Below are 20,264 nucleotides of genomic sequence, written 5' to 3'. Positions count from 1 at the left end.
GCATGCATCCCACCGAACTTTGTATTTTTTTACTGAGAATACTGATGAGGTGAATGATTTTCTTTGTATTACACAATCTGACCAATTGTTATGCAAAATGAAAAGCAGTTTACAGTTTGTATACTTTATTAAAGTTTAAAATGCCAATTACATTTCCTATGTTTATTATTACTCTCTCTCGCTATATATGTATATAGGACCCCCTTTGGTGATGAATTACTATGGGATCCGAGGTACAAGTCTGGGCAAGGTTGTTTATGGAAGGTCAGCAGTCACCCATGCATACCAGCCTCCCCTCTCCACACCACTGATGTCATCCAAGGGAAAGGCAAAGGCCGATACAGCTTGGCACCAGTGATATCGCAACTCATTTCTACAGCTGAGTTAACTGGAGCAACATGACAAAGTGTCTTGCTCAAGAACACAGCACGGTTCGGGAATCGAACTCACAACCTCACAAATGTAAGCTTGACGCTCTAACCACTGAGCCATGCACCCTCACATATATATATAAAATGTGAGTGTGTGTGTGTGTGTGTGTGTATACACACACACACACATTAAAGTATTCACAACCAAATGCCAAAGATAGAATTAAAAATATAACTTTCACAAAATAACAAATAAAATGTAATGTTTATGCATCATTTAAATGCCAGACTTATGAATTACCTTGTATACATGGGACTCAACTCTGAGACAATGACTTTTATATGGGCACAAAGATACATATTTCTTAGGAAAGGAGACATGAATTTTCCAGAACCTTAGCAACAAACAGAACTATAAAATATAAGTACATTTGACATAGATTTTAAAATTGTAGCATTTTTTTATAGACACGCTGTTGCAGACTTAAAATGATTGGGAATGGGTTTCGATTCCCAAACCGGGCTGTGTGCTGTGTTCTTGAGCAAGACACTTTATGTCATGTTGCTCCAGTTAACTCAGCTGTAGAAATGAGTTGCGACATCACTGGTGCCAAGCTGTATCGGCCTTTGCCTTTCCATGTGTGATTAGGAAGTTTGTTTCCCAATCATATGGTTTCAAGTTCAATCCCAACATAAACTATCTTGGACAAATGTCATCTACTATAGTTTTGGGCATTGTGAGTGAACTTGGTACATGGGAACTGAAAGAAGCTTACACAGGTGTGTGCTTGCATGTTTGTTTACATATATGCTTCTCCAAAAATTGTGCAGCTACATTAGTGATTATTTGTTCTGTCAAGGGTTTGACTGCTGGCCTTATACTTGAAATGTAGGTAAACAACTAAGGGTTGGTGACAAGTAGAGCAAGGATTCAAATATATATTTCTTTAACCTCAGCTAGCAGGGAAAATAAATTGATGTAAAAACAAAGAAACTTGCCTTTTCCAAGGAAAAATAAACAACAAAAATAATGAAGTAAAGAGAACAGGTTACAACTGGAAATCATAACAAAACAAAATAATTAAAAATAATTCAGAAAATAGGGTATATTTTAATGACAATAGATTACAAGACAAAACATTCAAGTGATAAGATGTAACAGCATAAGATACCAATATACAAATAAAGCAAAATTAAAACAAAAAGGTGGGTGTGGGTATTGCTAAGTTTCATTCAAGTTTGCACAGTTAAAATCTAAGGGAAACCATACCCCTTTTTACAAGTTTTTAACTTTTTTAAATAAGCTACACATAAAAATAACATTTCTTTTTATTTTTTAGCAATAAATTTTCTTGAAAATTTGAGCAAAATACATCAAAATGTTTTAGAGGAACACTTTGTTAAAGACAGGAATTTTATCTTATTGTTTTCAATTTTATTTATCAGAATTGTTTTTAGTAATTTCAAAGGAACGTTATTATAAAAATAAATAAAATATTCAAAAATTTTTTTTTTCGTTTTCAATTTTAATTTGAAATTAAGTTTTAGAAACAAATAGCAGTGACAACTGCATACATACGTATGTATGTATTTGTTTCATGTGTGTGCTTGTGTGATACACACAAAGTGTTTAACTTATAGAGTCTAATATATGTTTGTTTGCATGAAAGATAAGCAAGATTACATATCTGACCAGGGTTTCATTCAATCAATTTTCTGGCAAACACTACACATCTGTGGATTTCTTTAGCAAAATTCTTTTCAATCCACTAATGCAAACAATCAACCAAAAACGTTAATTAAATGATATTTTACTATGCATGCATGCACATACATACATACGTACATATGTATGTATGCATGCATGCATGTATGTATAAGAACACCATTACAGTATGAAGGACACATATTACTCATTCAAAATCACATAAAAACTGTTAACCCCACTTACATATATTATTTGGTGTCAAAATTTTCATCAAACCAAATGCAATCTGGGACACTCATGATCCCACTGCAGTTAGTGCCAGGAAAATTTTAACACAAAATAATAAATGTTTAAATGAAGTTGGCATTTTTTGAGTGTTTTTCAAAAGATAAAATGTATCTTTTACATTGTAATTGCTTTAGTTTCAAAACAGTCTCAGATCACTAGCCTGGTTAGTACATCTCCAAAACATATATAAGCACATGCAATTTAGGGAAGGAGGGGATATCTGTGTGTGTGTGTGTGTGTGTGTATGTGAGTGTATAATGCATAATAATGTAATTCAGAGTTTGATGTGTATACAGAGTTTCATTTGAATTCCAATATTCATTTGTTATAGTAGGGCCAATACATGAATTTAGTAGTAGAGGGGAAATAAGCAAGTTGCATTTCTTTTAACATGGAGATCAGATTTTAAAAATAAGAAATACTCTGAACATCTTCTGGCACAATCTGCAAATAAATAAAATAAATAAATAAATAAAAATTGGGGGCATTGAATTGTAACAAGGTAAAATTGAAAATGTATTAGTTAGAACAAAAGGAACAATAGTAAAAAAAAATATGGTTAGGAAGCACTTTTCTACATGGTTTAATTGAACAAACTGTAAAATAAAGACTAGTCCCACCACATCATTTAATGGTCAGCATAAACATATCTGTGTGATTAAGAAGCTCACTTGGCAACCACATTTCAGGTTCAACTTGGACAAGTGTCTTCTACTATAACCCAAGGCCGATCAGTATCTTGTGAGTGAAATTTGGTAGACAAAAACTGTCCAGAAACTCATCGTGAGTGCGTGTGTGTGTATTTGTATTTGTTGACGCAGTTTCACAACCAGTGTTGATTTGTTTACATCCTTGCAACTTAGCAGTTCAGCAAAAGAAATTGACAAAAGTACTTAAAATTACTAATGAAGTTAATTTGTTTAACTAAATCCTAGCATGGCCAGAATGCTCACTTCTCAACCAGTTGCTTTCGGGTTCAATCTTACTATACAAGTGCCTTCTACTGTAGGCCCATTCTGACAAAAGCTTTGAGTGTATTTGGTAGACAGAAACTGAAAGAAGCCCATTGTGTGTGTGATTGTATTTCTGTCTTGAAATTGCATAATAATTGTAAACAAATAACAACCACATAAGCTGTTTCCAAAATTCTGTGAAAACATGTCTGGCTACGGAGAAATATTATCTTGCTTGGAAACAGGTGTGGGTTGGTGACAAATGATGGGCAAGCAGCCATAGAAAATCTGCCTCAATGAATTTTGTCTGACTCAAGCAGGTAAAGAAAAGTAGACGTTAAAACAATGATGATGATGATAAAGCCAGTCAGAGGAGAGGTGAGGGCAATTCCCACAACCCTGCAGGCCCTTCCAGCAAACCATATTCAGCATGAACATGTGTTGTGAAAGCATGATTGGAGGAACGAATGCCAAAGGGTCTCAGTCCTGGAAAGGAAGGACTTGGTAAAAGAGAGGTGTGTCCCCATATGAAAAAATTCCTAATGAAAATAAATGGCACAATTACCCAAAAAGTGGATCTCAACAAACAGGAGATTGTCATTAAGAGTGTCTCTTTAATATCTTCAGAACCTTCTGTAGCGGAACCCATATGGTGTATATGGAGATTGATAAGCATCATAATGCGGTTGGTGACCAGGATATTGATTATATCTATTACTAGAATATGGATTTTCATGCTCACTCTCACTTCTTTGATCTGCAACAAAAGAAAATAATGTGAAGTGTTTACTAAATTAACACAATATTAACACCATAGCATAGTAAAAGATTCACTAACATTCTCATACAACAATATAATACTTAAGTATTAACTTTCATTCTTATACTCTTTTACTTGTTTCAGTCATTTGACTGCAGTCATGCTGGAGCACCACCTTTAGATGAGCAAATCGACCCCGGGACTTATTTTTGTAAGCCTAGTACTTATTCTATTGGTCTCTTTGCCAAACTGCTAAGTTATGGGGACGTAAACACACCAGCATCGGTTGTTAAGCGATGTTGGGGGGACAAACACAGACACACACACATATATATACATATATACACGGGCTTCTTTAAGTTTCCATCTACCAAATCCACTCACAAGGCTTTGGTCGGCCGAAGGCTACAGTAGAAGACACTTGCCCAAGGTGCCATAAAGTGGGACTGAACCCTGAACCATGTGGTTGGTAAGCAAGCTACTTACCACATAACCACTCCTGCACCTGCTAATATGCCTCATATTTCAGGTGTTGGATTTATAGCTGTAAGATTGTAGGTTTGGGAGCGAGAGGACCACTAACTTTATTAGCATTATATTCAACCAACCAACATTTATATTGGCTACCCATGCTGGCACCACATAAAAAGTACCTGTACTAACGTCATATAAGAAGCACCCATGCTGGTGCCAGATAAAAAGCAGGCAGTACAGTCTATAAAGTAGTTGAGGTTAAGAAGGGTATCCAGCCATAGAAACCATACCGTATCAGATGACGGGAGCCAGGTGCAGCCCCCCCCCCCCCCCCCGGCTTGCCAGCTCCTGTCAAACAATCCAATCCAATATAGTCAGACAGTGTCAAAATTATGATGACATTTGGTTGACAACTGATGAAGGGTAGAGCTTGTCTGTATCTGTTGTCTTTTCTGCATTTTTGTATTCCCTGAAAATTTGTCTGAATCACTTTTTACATTATGCATATATGTAAGAGCACAGATCTTGATGCTAGTCAGAAAAAGTGCAATTCCAATATAATCAACTGCAAATATTGTATAACTATTTAGATGCAATAGCATAGAAACAGAGTAGTACCAAAATAATAATGAGCTAAATTCATTCTTTGTCTTCTCTGGATTAAATACACACCCACACATACATATACATCACGGCTGCATTTGCACAGCACCTGTAATGGGACAAGTCCATATATATGAAGGGCAACAATTTTACTTGAGAATACACATCAAGTCATGTAAAATCTCTGCAATCCATACAAAGAGGCTTGTTCTTTTACAGGTGTCAGTGTCACATTTGTGCCAGTGCTGCATAAGTGCACCCTTGACAGTGGCACATAAAAAGCACCCAGCACACTCTGTGAAGTGCTTGGTGTTAGGAAGGGCATCCAGCCATAGAAATGATGCCACAAAACACAATAGAAGTCAGGGCAACTCCCAGCTAACCAGTTACTATCAAACTGTCCAACCCATGCCAACATGGAAGACGAAGGGCATCCAGCCATAGAAACCCTGCCAGATCAGACTGGGCCTGATGCAGCCTTCTGGCTTCACAGACCCCAGTTGAACCATCCAACCCATGCTAGCATGGAAAGCGAACGCTAAATGATGATGATGATGATGATATATATATATATATACATATATATATATATATATATATATATATATATATATATATATATATATACACACACACACACACACCACAACATACATGCACACACACACTGACACACATAAAAACCAACAGTCAGACACATGCATGTTCTCTGCACTGTACAATTATGAAATATACTTTACCTGGTGGGAATATTCTGCTGAAAATATCTTTCAAGGGAGTTTTACAGTATATCAAACCAACAATGATCCCAGATATATGACCTGAAAGTTAAACAGAAATTAAATCAATCAAATATTTAGAAACAATAAATATATTTGTTATAAACACTTTCCCCCAAGTACCATCTTAAGACACAGACACAACAGCTTGTTTCCAGTTTTGTGTGGAAACATGTCCAGCCATGGAGAAATATTATTAATCAGGTGAAGGTTGAGGACAGTAAGGCTGGCCAGTTATAGAAAATCTACCTCAATGAACTGTGTCTGATCCATGCAAGCATGGAAAAGTGGATGTTAAGCCAATGATGAATTTATGTAATACGTAATCAATCTGAAAAAATGACTGCTACCCCAGTGTGTACACTTCAGCTAAAATGTCTTCTTACTCAAAAATTCTATTGTCACTTGTCCAACTTTTCGTAAACAGTTTGTTCTTCAGCTATAACTAAGCAGTTCAGTAACAGAGACTAATACAGTAAGTACCAAACTTTAAAAATACTGGGGTTGATTTGCTCGACTAAGGGTGATACCCCAGCATGGCTGCAGTCCAATGACTGAAATGAGTGAAAAACAAAATATAAAGAATATATTATCTTATCCAATTTTTATAATGGCAGGGTATATTTTCTTCATGGCTTGACCAGAGGAGAAAAGGCAGTGCTTATGAACTTTTTTCAGGATTCTCAACAGTGGCAGAAGAAAGAGCAGAAGGGACCACACCTCGTGAGTTAGCAACAAAACAACAGTGAGACGTCAAGTTATTCAACCTCAGGACCAACATATGTTCAGTTGTTTTACAACAGAGTGTGTTCTGCTGAAGGCACCCTGCTTCAAAGACCAGGTGAAGATATTAAAATAGCAAACAGATAAAGGTCTAGCATTCAAATTAAGGTCATCTGTGAGATATTTGGCTGCTACTTCTAGCAGGCTGAACAACCAACATGATGAAGCTCTCTTATTGGCTTATAAAAAAAGGGTTACTGCATTATAGCTTTGGGATGAATGTGCTGATTAAATTAATGCTGTGTATTTATGGAGTGTTATTATTTAACCCCTAGTCAGTCCCAATTGAGTAGATATATAAACAAATAGATTCCAGCCATAACCATCTCATTTTTTGACTTATGTGCAGGAAACCTGCATGTAATTACTAACTAGAGAGATTTTGGTGCTATTTCCTAAGAGACCAATTAACCAATCATAGTATTGAAGTGCAATAAAATAGATACTTGTCATCATTTGTAATTTACGTCTGCTTTTCCATACAAGCAAGGGTTGGATGGTTTTTCTAAGGCAGTGTTTTACAGCCAAATGCCTTTCCCCACCACCAGACTTTTAGCTGCTTCTTATAACATGCAGGAACAAGGTGTACCAACTTCTAAAACCATGATGTGCACAGTACATTTCATCATGTGTATGTATGTACCATCATCATCATTTTTAACATCCACTTCTCCATGCTTGCATGAGTCAGACAGAATTCATTGAGGCAGATTTTCTATGGCTGGATGCCCATCCTGTTGCAAACCCTTGTATGTTTCTAAGCAAGATAATATTTCCCTATAACTGGACATGTTTTCACAGAAGACTGGAAATGATGGTGTTACTTGTTTATTACAATTCCTGTATAATAAGACACATACACACACACAAGGATACATGTACACAGACACACACACACACACACACACATATATAACAGTCTTCTTTCAGTTTCCATTTTCTACACCCACTCACAAGGCTTTGGTTGGCCCAGTGTTATTGACACTTGCTCAAGGCAGCATACAATGGGACTGAAACTGAAACCATGTGGTTGGGAGGCAAACTACTTACCACACCACCATGCTTACACCCATACACATATGTAGCTATTTATTTCAACAACATTTAGAGACTTCTCAAAATGATTCACTATTGAGAAAATGCATACAATTACAGATAGTTACCTAAGAATGAGGCTTGTGGAACTATGAGCTGAATCATAACAACTTCTAACCAATGTATATACTTATATGGAATTAAAAAGCCTCCATAAGCATGCTGTTCTTGTGGATTCATGTAATTAAGGACGACTTTAATGGCAAATATCACAGCTGTAAAGATAAAAAAAAAGAACATACATTTACTGTAAATAATTTATCTTTTTAATCTGTTAGATATGAAAGAAGTTTTTCTAATCAACTTAACTGTCATAATAACAATCATCATAAGACATGCTAATTGTCTCTAAGGTACAAGGCCAGTAATTCAGAGGGGAGTGGGTGTTAGTGAATACCATGAATCTCAAAACTTGACTGCTGCTTAATTTTATCAAATCCAAAAGCATGGAAGATAACCATGGCAGGATATGAACTTAGAAGATAAAGAAATGCCACAAAGCAATTTTTTCGGGTGCTCTAACAATTCTAATTCACTTTAAAACAAATAAACAAAATCATCACCACCACCACCACAACAACAAATAATAATGCCCTGATGCAGTACCAGACAGTGACTCATGGTTCTGATCTTAACTGATCGGAAGTGATATCATGTACATTGTTTTGTTTTGGGTATAAAAAATAGGCTACAGTAAATATTTTGTTCAATACCACAGATTTGCTTGTCAATTGTTTGACCACAAGCAGTCAAACATGTCCCTTAATGATTGATATGTGCATCTCTGATCACAAATAGAAGTAGTGTGGGAGCATCGTAGTCATGTGTTGAGAGGAATTCTTTGGGATTTGAATAATTCACCCATGGAAACATGGGTGTTTCATTCAACATACTTAACCCTTATTCAGGGACCTTTTGAGCGGGATGGCTACTCAGCCTGATTAAAATTCTAACTGGGTCCCACCTGCAGTCATGTGCTGTTTATCTTGATAGATCACCATATCGTGCACATATGGTTGTGATGCATGTGCCTGGTGTACCCATATCAGACAGGTAGTCATGATGGGTATACTAGGCTTCATATATTTTACCCCAGTATCACTTTGATGGCATGCCCCGCTCTCTCACTCAATAATAATAATAATAATTAAAGATTTTATATTTTAGCAGAGAGCCAGTTATCTCATGGGGAGAGGTGAGTCAGTTATATAGACACCAGTGCTCCAAAAGAATGAAAGAACATGTTGATCTTAGCAGTATTTTAAGTTAGAATGGAAAGAAATAACACATGGTAATAACTCTTTGTTATAGGGACAAGTCAATTAAACTGACCCCATCCAGTGGTCAACTGGTACTTATTGTATCGACCCTGAAAAGATGAAATGGGAAGTCAACATTGGTGAATATGAACTCGGAGCATAAAAACACACAAAATGCTGCGATGCATTTTGTTAGGCATGCTAACGATTCTGCTAGTTTGCTACCTGAAATAATAATAATATAAATGGTTTCAAATTTTGGCACAAGGCCAGCAATTTCAGGGGAGGGGCTAAGTTGATTACAACAACTCCAGTCTCAGCTGGTACTTATTTTTATCAACCCTGGTGTGCTAACAATTCTGCCAGCTTGCTGCCTTAATAATAATAATAATAATAATAATAATAATAATCCTTTCTTTTTCTAGGCACAAGGCATGAAATTTTGTAAGAGGGGTTAGTTGATTGGATTGACCCCAGTACTTGATTGGTACGTTTCATCAACCTCAAATGATGAAAGGCTAAGTCCACCTAATAGATAAACAAATAAGTAATAAATAAAAGGTAAATAATCTGATGGCAGAGTTTAAATCATGATAATATATTATCTGATTTTCATCACAGATATCATCATCATCATCATCATCATCATCATCGTTTAACGTCCGTTCTCCATGCTAGCATGGGTTGGACAGTTCGACCGGGGTTCTGGGAAGCCAGATGGCTCCACCAGGCTCCAGTCTAATCTGGCAATGTTTCTACAGCTGGATGCCCTTCCTAACGCCAACCACTCCGTGAGTGTAGTGGGTGATTTTTACGTGCCACCTGCACAGGTGCCAGGCGAGGCTGGCAGATATAACATAACAATAAACCAGGAGGAATTTCAAGAGAAAACAAATGGTAATATATGACTTCCAATATTTCACCATACTAAAGCAGTGCAAACTAGGTAACTCCAATTTATTGCACACAACCAGTTTCATCACACATGGAAAAATTTGGAACAGAAATAAGTTAGAAATATTTTAGCCAACTAGCCAAAAGCAGAGATACTTGCCTTTTTTTATTTTCTTATTGGTGTTATGTTGAGTCCTTGGCAAAAATGCTTACCTCTAAGATCCATCTTTCTCTAAACAGGTACCATGAAGAGACATAAGTTCTTCCTCAGGAGGGTGACATGACCATACTTGCATAACCATCACTCCTGCACATTTCACTCTGTCTTGAATACTCACCACACACACACACACACTCTGCTCACTTGTGGTCAGCCTTCAATAAAGGTTAACATGACATCCATATTATCAACATTCATCTCATTTTCCTCCAGCCTTTCCCTCCCACATCTAATGCCTATATCTTGCTAACTTGTAGCATTATATTTATTCAGATTTGCCAACAGATGAAAGTTCTGGAATTTTTCCCATTTTCTGCACTAAAAACATCTGGTGAACAGTTTAACTTGTTCACTGTCTTCATTTTATTAAGACCCCAACTTCACTTCAGAACTATGTGTGTGTGTGTGTGTATGTGTGTGTACATACATTAATAATAAAATTCAATATTAAATTCTTGTAATGGCCAATTTACCAATTGGTTTCATACCAGGGGCTGAGAAAAAACTCAGCAATCATCAGAAAAGGTCAAAAGGAATAGTATGATATGGGTTCTTAACCGATGGAGGTCTGAGAGTGCTACATCTGGTTTTCAGATCTTAAGGCTGTTGTGAAAAAAACACAAAACAAAATCATACAGAGAAAAAAAATATCTCTTAGACCATTTGTTTCTTGCATTGGGAGCAAAAAGAACCACCACAGTAAGGGTGAGGGTCAAGCTGAGAGCAAAGGTAGTAGTAGAGATGTGGGGGAGACATGCTATTTAGATTAATAGAGTGTCATTTTTCTGACTCTTAGATTTTTAGACATCGGTTGGTCAGTCAGTAGGTAGGCAGGTAGATGATATACATATATATATATATATTCGTTTTTTTTTTTACATGATGGATGAATGAGGTGCCATTTTACAACTCGATGCTCTTCCTGATGTAACACTTATCTGCTTTCCAAGCAAGGGATCTCTTATTCCACACAACTTTGAAAGTACAAAATGTGTAGACAATTTATTGACAAGAGTACTTCCAACAAGATCGCTCAATCATTGTGACCTTCACATGAGTGCAGATGTAAAGAAATACATAAATACACACATGTGCATGCATATACACACACAATGTGTGTGTGTATTTACATAATTTAACTCCTAACATAAATCTGGTGCCCCTCCCCCACTTTTTGGTTTGTAGTCTTGCAAGGAAAGAAACCATGTTATAATTTCACTGGTGTTGATGACATGAAACAAGCAGCCAGTATACACTGTAATGTAGCAGACATTAGGAAGAGCCTTCAGCTGTAGAAACCATGCTGAAACAAACACCAGAACAGGATGCAGTCTCATCGAATCTTGTCAAACTGTCCAACCTTTGCTAGTTTGGAACACAGATGTTAAATGATGATGATACATATTTCTGTTTCCATTGACCAAATCTGTTCACATGACTTTGGTCAACCTGGGGCTATACTAGAAAACACCTGCCCAAGATACCATGTAGAGAAGCAAATGCATATGAATGTGTGTACATATATCTTACATGAGCATATATTAACCAGCTCGCTACAAACTTGTAACAAGGTGCTATTTACAAATTTAGAGATAAAACAGACAAAAATTTATAAGTTTCTACCTATTTACTTCCTACATGTAGAACAAAGACAGATTATTCTAAAACCTTATATTCTGTTATGAGGTGTTTGAACTCTAAGCTATGCTTAAATGCTTCAGAACTTTCTCTGCAACTCTTTAAAATATTTTGCAATCTGAAAAAAGTCCTTAGCATATCAAAGTTTTAACGATTACCAAATCTTGATTTTCTTTATCCTGCAGAACTATAGTGAATATAAGTGAGTAAAACACCAATGTCTAGTGAACAGCTAGGTGATCACTAAATTTGTCTATGAACTTGCTGCCAGTAGACTACAAAGTGTGGGATACTGATAAAGGTCTTCCACAAATCAACAAATTCAAATTGGAGCTAATTGTTCTTAACTAAGAACATTTCTTACAGTTGCTTTACCAGAAATATGGCACCTGTTGTTCCCCAAACCTAACTTTACTAAAAAATTTCTGATTTAAAGGTTTGGCTTAGAAGTTTAAGAATTCCATAACTGCTCCTATCTAGTGTATCATCTTGCCCTTATAGTATATAACAATTATTTGAGATAGCACCGCATATTAAGTGAGCTACTGGCATTCAGCCTGTTTAGTCTGATACTTTCAGCATCTCAGAAAACAACCCTTATTGATCAATACCTTCCACTGCTTTTGTCATCTTCATAATCTTATTAACCTTCTAACATCTCATTAATTCAACTTAAGGCAGCACTCGCTATTCCACTCATAATTCTTATTCAAAACTTTTTCATAACAGTATTTCTATGTTTCCCAATCATAGAAGGTTAGACCACTGTATCATTGCAGACACATTTCTCTCAATAGTAATTTCAATACTTACAAGCATACTGCCTTGCAATTTCAGAATATCTCACACCTCCACTTAGAATCCAATATGCAGAACAATAAGAATATCTCTTACTATTAGCATCTCTTCTGGACTAAGATATATGTGTATGAGTGTATTTTATTCAGTGCATATCTATATATGATTGTGTGCTTAAATGCATTCAATAGTAACTCACCTGAGAAACCAACAGCACAAGTCAGTTCATAGGAAGTATCATTAGTTAATATCATCATTAAAATATTTAGTGCAATAAGAACGACACCTGAAGCTACAGTACAAAATACCAATAAAAATCCAAAGTGTTGTGATGATAGCCTTTTTTCTAGGCGGATACCTTTCGAAAGGAAAGAAACCATGTTATAATAAAGATGTAGATCATCGAGATGGAAAAATGCTCCATAGATTAGTCGTTTCCATTGCAAATGAGTCCATACATGAAACACACTGATGCAAGCAGTTTCTACTGATGGGAAAATCGATACGGGCATAAAGAAGTTCTCAAAGTGAACAGCTACATTCACTAAGGTGACAAATAATGTAACTGGTGGGATTACAGAAAAGCCACCAAGATACATTAGATGATTAAGTAACTGTAGTAAAATGAAGAAGGAACCTCTGCCTCTTCTATCCATCGTTGAAAGGTCAGATCATCCAAACACAAACTAAAAATAAAAAAGAAAATAATCAATTAGAATAATAATAATAATACTGATGATAATGATAATAATAATAATACTGATGATAATAATAATAATACTGATGATGGTAATAATAATAATAATGGTTTCAAATTTTGCTACAAGGGTAGCAAATTTAGGAGAAGGGATGAAATGATTACATCGACCTCAGTGTTCAACTGGTACTTATTTTATTGAGCCCGAAAGGATGAAAACAAAGCCGACCTCAAACTCAGAATGTAGCAATGGGTAAAATACTACTAAGCATTTCATCCAACAAGCTAACAATTCTACCAGCTCACCATCTTAACAACAGCAACAACAATAATAGGGCTATGGCAAATATTCTGCTCAATGCAACAGTTTTGCTTGTCATTTGCTTGACCATAACCAGTTGAGCATGTCCCTTGGTGGCTGACGATATGTGCATCTCTGATCATGAGTAGAAGTAGTAGGGGAGCATCATAGCCATGTGTCAAGAGGAATTCTTTGGGGGTTTGAATAATTCACGTTTGGAAACATGGGTGTTTTATTCAACATCCTTAAACAAGTCTTATTCAGGGACCTTTTGAGCAGGATGGACTACTCAACATGAGGAAAACTCCAACTGGGCCCCACCTGCAAGGTCATGCACTGTTTATCTTGATATGAGGTCACCAGGTCATGCATATATGGTTGTGATGCATGTGCCTGGTATACCCCTTATCAAACAGGTAGTCATGATGGGTATATTGGGCTTCGTATATTTGTACTCCAGTATCACTTTGATGACATTCATTGCTTTCTCACTCAATAATAATGTTTCCAATTTTGAGACAAGACCAGTAATTTTAGGAGTATGAGGTTCGTCAGTTACATCAACCCCAGTACTTGACTGCTACTTTATTTTTATCAACGCCAAAAGAATGAAACCAGAAGAAATACCACTATGCATTTTGCACATAAAAGCACCCATTACACTCTCAGAGTGGTTGGTATTAGGAAGGGCATCCAGCCAAAGAAACCATGCCAAATCAGACTGGTGTCTGGTGCAGCCTTACAGCTTATCAGCTCTGTTCAAACCATCAAACCCATGCCAGCATGGATAATGGACTTTAAATGATGATGAGGATGATAATAATTCTGCCTGTTGACCACCTTAATAGTGATAACAACCATTTAATGGTCATGCTGACATGGACTGGGTGGTTTCACAAGGCCGAAGGACTGCATTGGCCCAAGGACTGTATTGTGCTCATCTGTCTAACAGCAGCCGCTTTACAGTGTGTCCTTTATTCATGTCACCAGCACTAGTGAGGCTATCATAATGCCTGCGAGACTATGAGCCCTGAGAGAGGTGACTTTATGCAATGAAATGAAGGATTAAAGAAAGGGCCAGAGCAGAAGAGGTTTCTTCCAGTAGAGGAGTTTCAGGGTACTTATATTTTAGAGGGGGTTGCAGGGGTAAGATAAGAACAGCGGTGCTGCAGTGTATGGGTGGACCCTCACGGTACAAAAGAAAAAGAAGTGAATGGAGATAGAAGAACTGGAAATGTAGATGGGCAGAGGTTACTAAAGTATAGGAGAGAGGGAGAGATTGAGGGGGCTATATCATGAATGAAGAACAAGTGTTGAGTGGATGATAAGTAGGGGAGATAGAGTAGACTAGGTGACTATTGTAGGGATTAGATAACGTTGAGGGATGGATGTAGGGAATGGTGGTTAAGGGGTGGGAGAGACCAACATGAGGGTGAAGAGTAGCAGAATAGTAAAGATGGTACAGCAGACAAGGGAAAGATGAGACAGACAGACAGAGATGACAAGTGGTTGGGTAGGTTGCAACAGCACAAGGGAGGAGAAATAGACATAATGCATGGAAAGAGTAAAAGACATTAGATAGTGGAGGTGAGATGGTATGGTGGTTCGGGTGGAGAGGACAGTATTAAAGATGAGGGATGTATATCAAGTGAAGAAGTGAAATGTGCGCCCCACCCCCATCAGAGAGAAAGATTAGTGGTATCATGGAAAAGCTGCAGTTAGAGTATTGAAGGGTGAGAGTGGTGTCTTGAAGACGAAGTTAGGCAAAGGGCCCAGTTGTTCCCATATATATATATATATACACACACACACACACAACACTTCCAAAACAGTTTCATTAAGTTGGGTACTTCTTGAGGACTAAATATTGCCAGTCATCCCAGTCCCATGTTAACTCTTCTGTGAGGTCCAAGATCTTGAGATCACCTTCACCTCTTCATCCCAAGTTTTTCTGGGTCTTCCTCATACACCTTAAGTGATCAACACTTCTTTATACAGCTGTCTTCATCCATATACATCACATATCCATACCATCACAGTCTTCTTTTTTGCACATCTAATTTCTCTTATGTCTAGTTTTTTTCTCAGTACATTTGTGCTATAAAATTCAGGCCCATTTACACAATGGAGCACACTCCTTTATTTCTTTCCAGTCTTCTCAAGTCCCCTGCATTCAAGGCCCATGTGTCACTACTAAACAGTATTGAAGTTCAAACACACATATTTTACCCCTCACTCTAAGAGAAAAAACTTTTTCCAGCCTACTCTTACCAAGGCTACGATACTTTCAGAGCAACCACCTGCCTTGCTAAATACATCCTCTAGAGAGCAAACACTATTGACTGCTTCTAATCAGCCATCTGGGCATGTAAGGGAATTTTATTTCTAGTGTGCTCTAGGTATGTGCTGCTCCAGTGCATCTGTTGTATATGAAGCATACTTTCTTAGTTAATCTGCCAATAATTCTACTACACCTCATGCATCCATTGCTTACACTGAGTTGGATACAGCATATAGATTTTATAGTTACTCCTTCTTTGCATATCAATCAAGATAATTCCCTGAAGATATCAGGGTCCTGTTTTCTTTCTAACTTAATAAAAACTTTAGACTTTGTTAAATTTACCTTTAGACCCCTTAATACTAGAGTTAGCTTCCATGTCTGGAATTTATTCTTTAATTCTGCCAGAGATTCGGCTATGAGAACAAAATGATCAGCATATGAGAGTTTCCATGGACAGCAACTCTCAAATTACTTTGCGCGAAACCACGATATTTTGGTTCATTGACTGACGAGGAAAACTCTGCTGCGAATATGTCGTGTATCGTGTCTTTGTCTATATTCCCCGTCCGTTAAGCTTCCCGTTTGCTCAGTTTTCGTCTAACTTTTTCTCCTTGTGTTCTGTCTGTTCAATCCTTGATATATCCATGAAGCGCACACACACACCGCTTATTTGGCGGCACACAAAGTTGTTCAGTGCATGTTCCTGTTAGAAATGCGTATAAATAGATTCTTAGTTAGAAGTTGAATACAGTCGACAATATGGTACGTAACCCTGTTTACCAAACAACTGACAAACACAACCACTACCACACATCATCTTCACTCTTACATCTACTTTGATACAAACATATCCATATACAGAAGTATGAATTCCTAGATCCGAAACTCCGATAAAAATCATATTTGTATTTTCCACTATACCCCGGTCGTGTTTTCCGTGGAGGAGATTCGTCTTAGACACCGGTCTCCAAAAAGACAGATTGTTTGTTTATTTTAGTCAAGCGATATATTAAAAATGAAAAAATATCAAACACAGAAAAGAAACAAATAATTACTGATTTATGTTCTTTAAACGAAAGTACCATGCTTCTTTCTGTCAATCGAATTTCAAGAAGTTAACTTATACAAAAAAAAATAATTTATAAACATTTTTGTATTAAAATAATATTACAGGAATATTATAGACTTAGAATAAAAAAAGATTATTTAAAAACAGAAAAAAAGTGAGAAGTGTCGGATTTGATCACAGAGTATAAATAAAACAATTTTACAAATAAGGCTTGCAGGTGGAAGTAGTATTTATAGACTAAGAGAATAATAGCTATGAAAAAGTTGTCGAATATGTAACGTAAACGGCCGCCGGTACGAAACAAACAGGACCATATAAAAAAAAAGACATACCATATTCACCCAGTTTAGAAATAAACCATCATTTTATATAAGTGACTTGTAAAATTAAACTGCGTTAATCACCATTTATGGTAAATTTTAGATATAAAACAGAACAACTTGGAATTTATGTAGGCATTCGGTGATTTCACACGTGCATAGTGTTAAGTAATACTTGATTAGCTAATGAAGGAGCCTGTGATCACTGAGGCTAATTAAACTAACTTAGCTGACGTTTTATAGGATATTTTATATAGAATAAGACATCGTTAGAATTTTTGTCGTTCCTATGTTAGACTCTGTGTGTACGGGTAGTGGTTGTTTATGTACATATTTGACAACTTCATAATAATTTCTGGTTTCTTAAATAGTAATATGAGTAAATTGTATATTTACGAAATATCGGGAAACCTGTATAGTAATATGTCTGTTGGTTCTGAGGCCAAATGATCGATGAAACAACACTTGAGAAATAATTTCTCAAATCATGGCAACTATTACAGGGGAGATAACTGGCAATTGTTTGTTTCGTTATTGTTGTTTTTTACGTTTATTTACAGAAGAGTGGGCAGCATGACCCATACAGGAATTACTGTTTAGCTCCTCGTTTACCATGGTTCGGCAGATTTTATCGATTAATGGCATATTATATCCTGTATGTCCTTTATATATAGCTGGGAGTCAACAGTTTAAGAGGGATTTTAGCTGCAATTTCCATTATTAAACCGTGAAAGCCATTTACTAAGTTCAATATTCTGACCACATCGCTTGGGCAGAACTTAATGTGCAGCTTTCTACAGCAGCAACACCATGAGTTGTACTTTCTTCCTTCCTCGTTCTAGTCTCGGAAGCCCTATGAACAATCTTTTGTTTCATGTACAAATAACAAACAACAAAATGAAAGGAAACAATTGTCTAGCCATTACGCCATAAATCACAGTTTCGTAGGAAGATCGCCCTTACCATATTTCTAGAAAGCAAGTATCTGAAGTCTCTATGCATGACACGATCTTTGCTTTTGATGAAATTCCATGCCCCTTCTATTGTGTAATATTGCATAGTTGGGAATCTATGAAATAAAGACTAGTGTACCGTGCAATGGTTTGTCAGTTGTTTTCCTTTTATGTTGTCTTCAACTGTATGGACGTAATACGAAAAGTCACCGACTTTCTACAAGATCATGATCATTGCCCTTCTACCTCTGACTAAGCTGCAATCAGTAATCGAGGGACAGCGTAGAAGCTCCGTCGTTCCCTCGTTGTTAGAGTTTAGTCCCAGTTTACGAAGATTGAATAGACCTATGCTCAAAGACTTTCCCATTGTAACTATTCTTTTATTCAGATTTCAGTTAGAACTACCGTATCTAATGTGTTCTTTTTAAAAACAATAGTGATTAGCGGAGAATATGGTTGCTATTGATTGCAGATTGAACGACTTCGTAGTGTTTCCCTTTTAAGCTTCACCAAAGTCCGTTGTTATTCGTGGCATATAGGTTGTTCACCGAAAGACATGGTGTGAACCACGGATCTGATTTCATAGTTAAACATGCCTTCGTCTCGCTAAAGACTAAACTACACGCCTACCTGCAGTGATGAATCATATGGAGAGCAGTATGACAACTCAGACATGTTACACTGACTACCCTTGTCTGTACACCCATAGAATTCGAGAGTGATCACAGTAAAGGCGGACAAGATCGGGGCACGACAGTTGATGCGCCTCTGCAGTTATTACTGACGCTCTGCATTTCAGCAGATTATATGTGTTTTTGATATTACAGACATTCTTGTATGTGTTTGAGGTTTTTTTTTCTGTTTCTCTGGGTTATGTAAGAGAAGTGGTGTTCCCTTAGGGCGCCGTTGTAGTTGTTGTCTGAGATGCAATGGTGAAACTGGAGTGTGTGCGGGCCAGGCAACCCTTGGGTCTCCCCACCGCGAGGATTTATAAATTTATACAGCGAACCCCAATAGTACCACCCGAGGCAGACCGCTCTTCACTTTCTCCCAGCTATGCTACAGCCTGGATGTTCTATATGTGTTTAGGTATTAAACGTGATTTTGTCTTGTAGCTGTGGTGACAGGGAAGACGAAATTTTCTCCGAAAACAAACTCTTCCCCAAACATGTTTAGGTGGTCTCTCGGTCTGGCAGCTGACTTGGCAGACACCCATAAAATTATTAACCATCTTACAAACAATTACTCTGAGCACCTTTTCAAACTCCACCTGTCTAACACCCGTGGACATGTTTACAAAGTCAGAAAACAGCACCGCTCCCATGGCTTTCAGAAACATTTTTTCACGCTAAGAGTTGCTGAAGCATGGAACAGACTGCCGGCATTAGTTGTTAGTTGTCGGAGCACTGCATCTTTCAAAACTTCTATGCTTCCTGAGATTCGCTAACACTACACCTGATTTTCTCCCCTCCATACGCACGCAAGCATGTATCTGACTCATACACTGTTCGCTTTCCAGACATTTGTACATTACTGCATATACTTTATACGCACATTTTGACAAGTTGTGGTGCACTTGAGCACTGTATACAATAATTTCAATATTATTATTATTATTAATCGTTAGAACCTGAGCAGAAATGCCATGAGACTAGTATACGACGAGGACCAAAGGCAATTGTAGTATCAATAATAAACACAGAGTAAGAAAACAACATGTTTGTGGGCCAGAAGTTGAGGTGTATTAGCGAACTACTTCGTGTCTATCAGTCGTAAGGCCGGATATTTGGGAAGGGATAAACTGATACCAGTAACCTCAGTATTCGTCTGGTATTTTATTTATCTTCGCCGAAAGGAATGAATGTTGAAGTCGACCACTGCAGAACTCGAATTCAAAACGTAGAGTCGAAACAAACACTGCAAAGCATTTTACCCAAAGATAAGCATTTTATCTAAAGATTCTGCCAATACACTAAATGATTTTAATATTGGTTTCAAATTTTAGCACAAGACCAGC

General features: G+C 37.0%; 1 protein-coding gene and 1 long non-coding RNA gene across 3 annotated transcripts; one reads left to right on the top strand and one right to left on the bottom strand.

Moving 5' to 3' along the window:
- Window positions 1–1,455: 1,455 nt before the first annotated feature.
- LOC115232328 (rhomboid-related protein 4) lies at window positions 1,456–17,846 on the bottom strand. Of its 2 annotated transcripts, none has more exons than XM_029802151.2 (6): window positions 17,691–17,846; window positions 12,823–13,309; window positions 7,883–8,029; window positions 5,898–5,978; window positions 3,886–4,077; window positions 1,456–2,811 (listed from the first exon to the last, which is right to left on the bottom strand). In XM_029802151.2, exons 2-5 carry the CDS (start codon window positions 13,277–13,279, stop codon window positions 3,944–3,946), a joined length of 819 nt encoding a protein of 272 aa, XP_029658011.1. In that variant the 5' UTR covers window positions 13,280–13,309; window positions 17,691–17,846; the 3' UTR covers window positions 1,456–2,811; window positions 3,886–3,943. The 2 variants fall into 2 exon arrangements, with proteins under 2 accessions (XP_029658011.1, XP_036370882.1); XM_036514989.1 differs by lacking the exon at window positions 17,691–17,846 and adding an exon at window positions 16,248–16,452.
- LOC118768456 lies at window positions 8,085–20,264 on the top strand. Its single transcript, XR_005004302.1, has 3 exons — window positions 8,085–8,167; window positions 10,888–10,892; window positions 20,253–20,264. It is a non-coding gene; the product is annotated as an uncharacterized LOC118768456 (long non-coding RNA).

This window comes from Octopus sinensis, linkage group LG2 (genome assembly GCF_006345805.1).
Source record: "Octopus sinensis linkage group LG2, ASM634580v1, whole genome shotgun sequence".
Classification (NCBI taxonomy): domain Eukaryota; kingdom Metazoa; phylum Mollusca; class Cephalopoda; order Octopoda; family Octopodidae; genus Octopus; species Octopus sinensis.
Note: the sequence above shows the minus strand (reverse complement) of the source record. Positions and strands in the feature narration are given on the sequence as shown.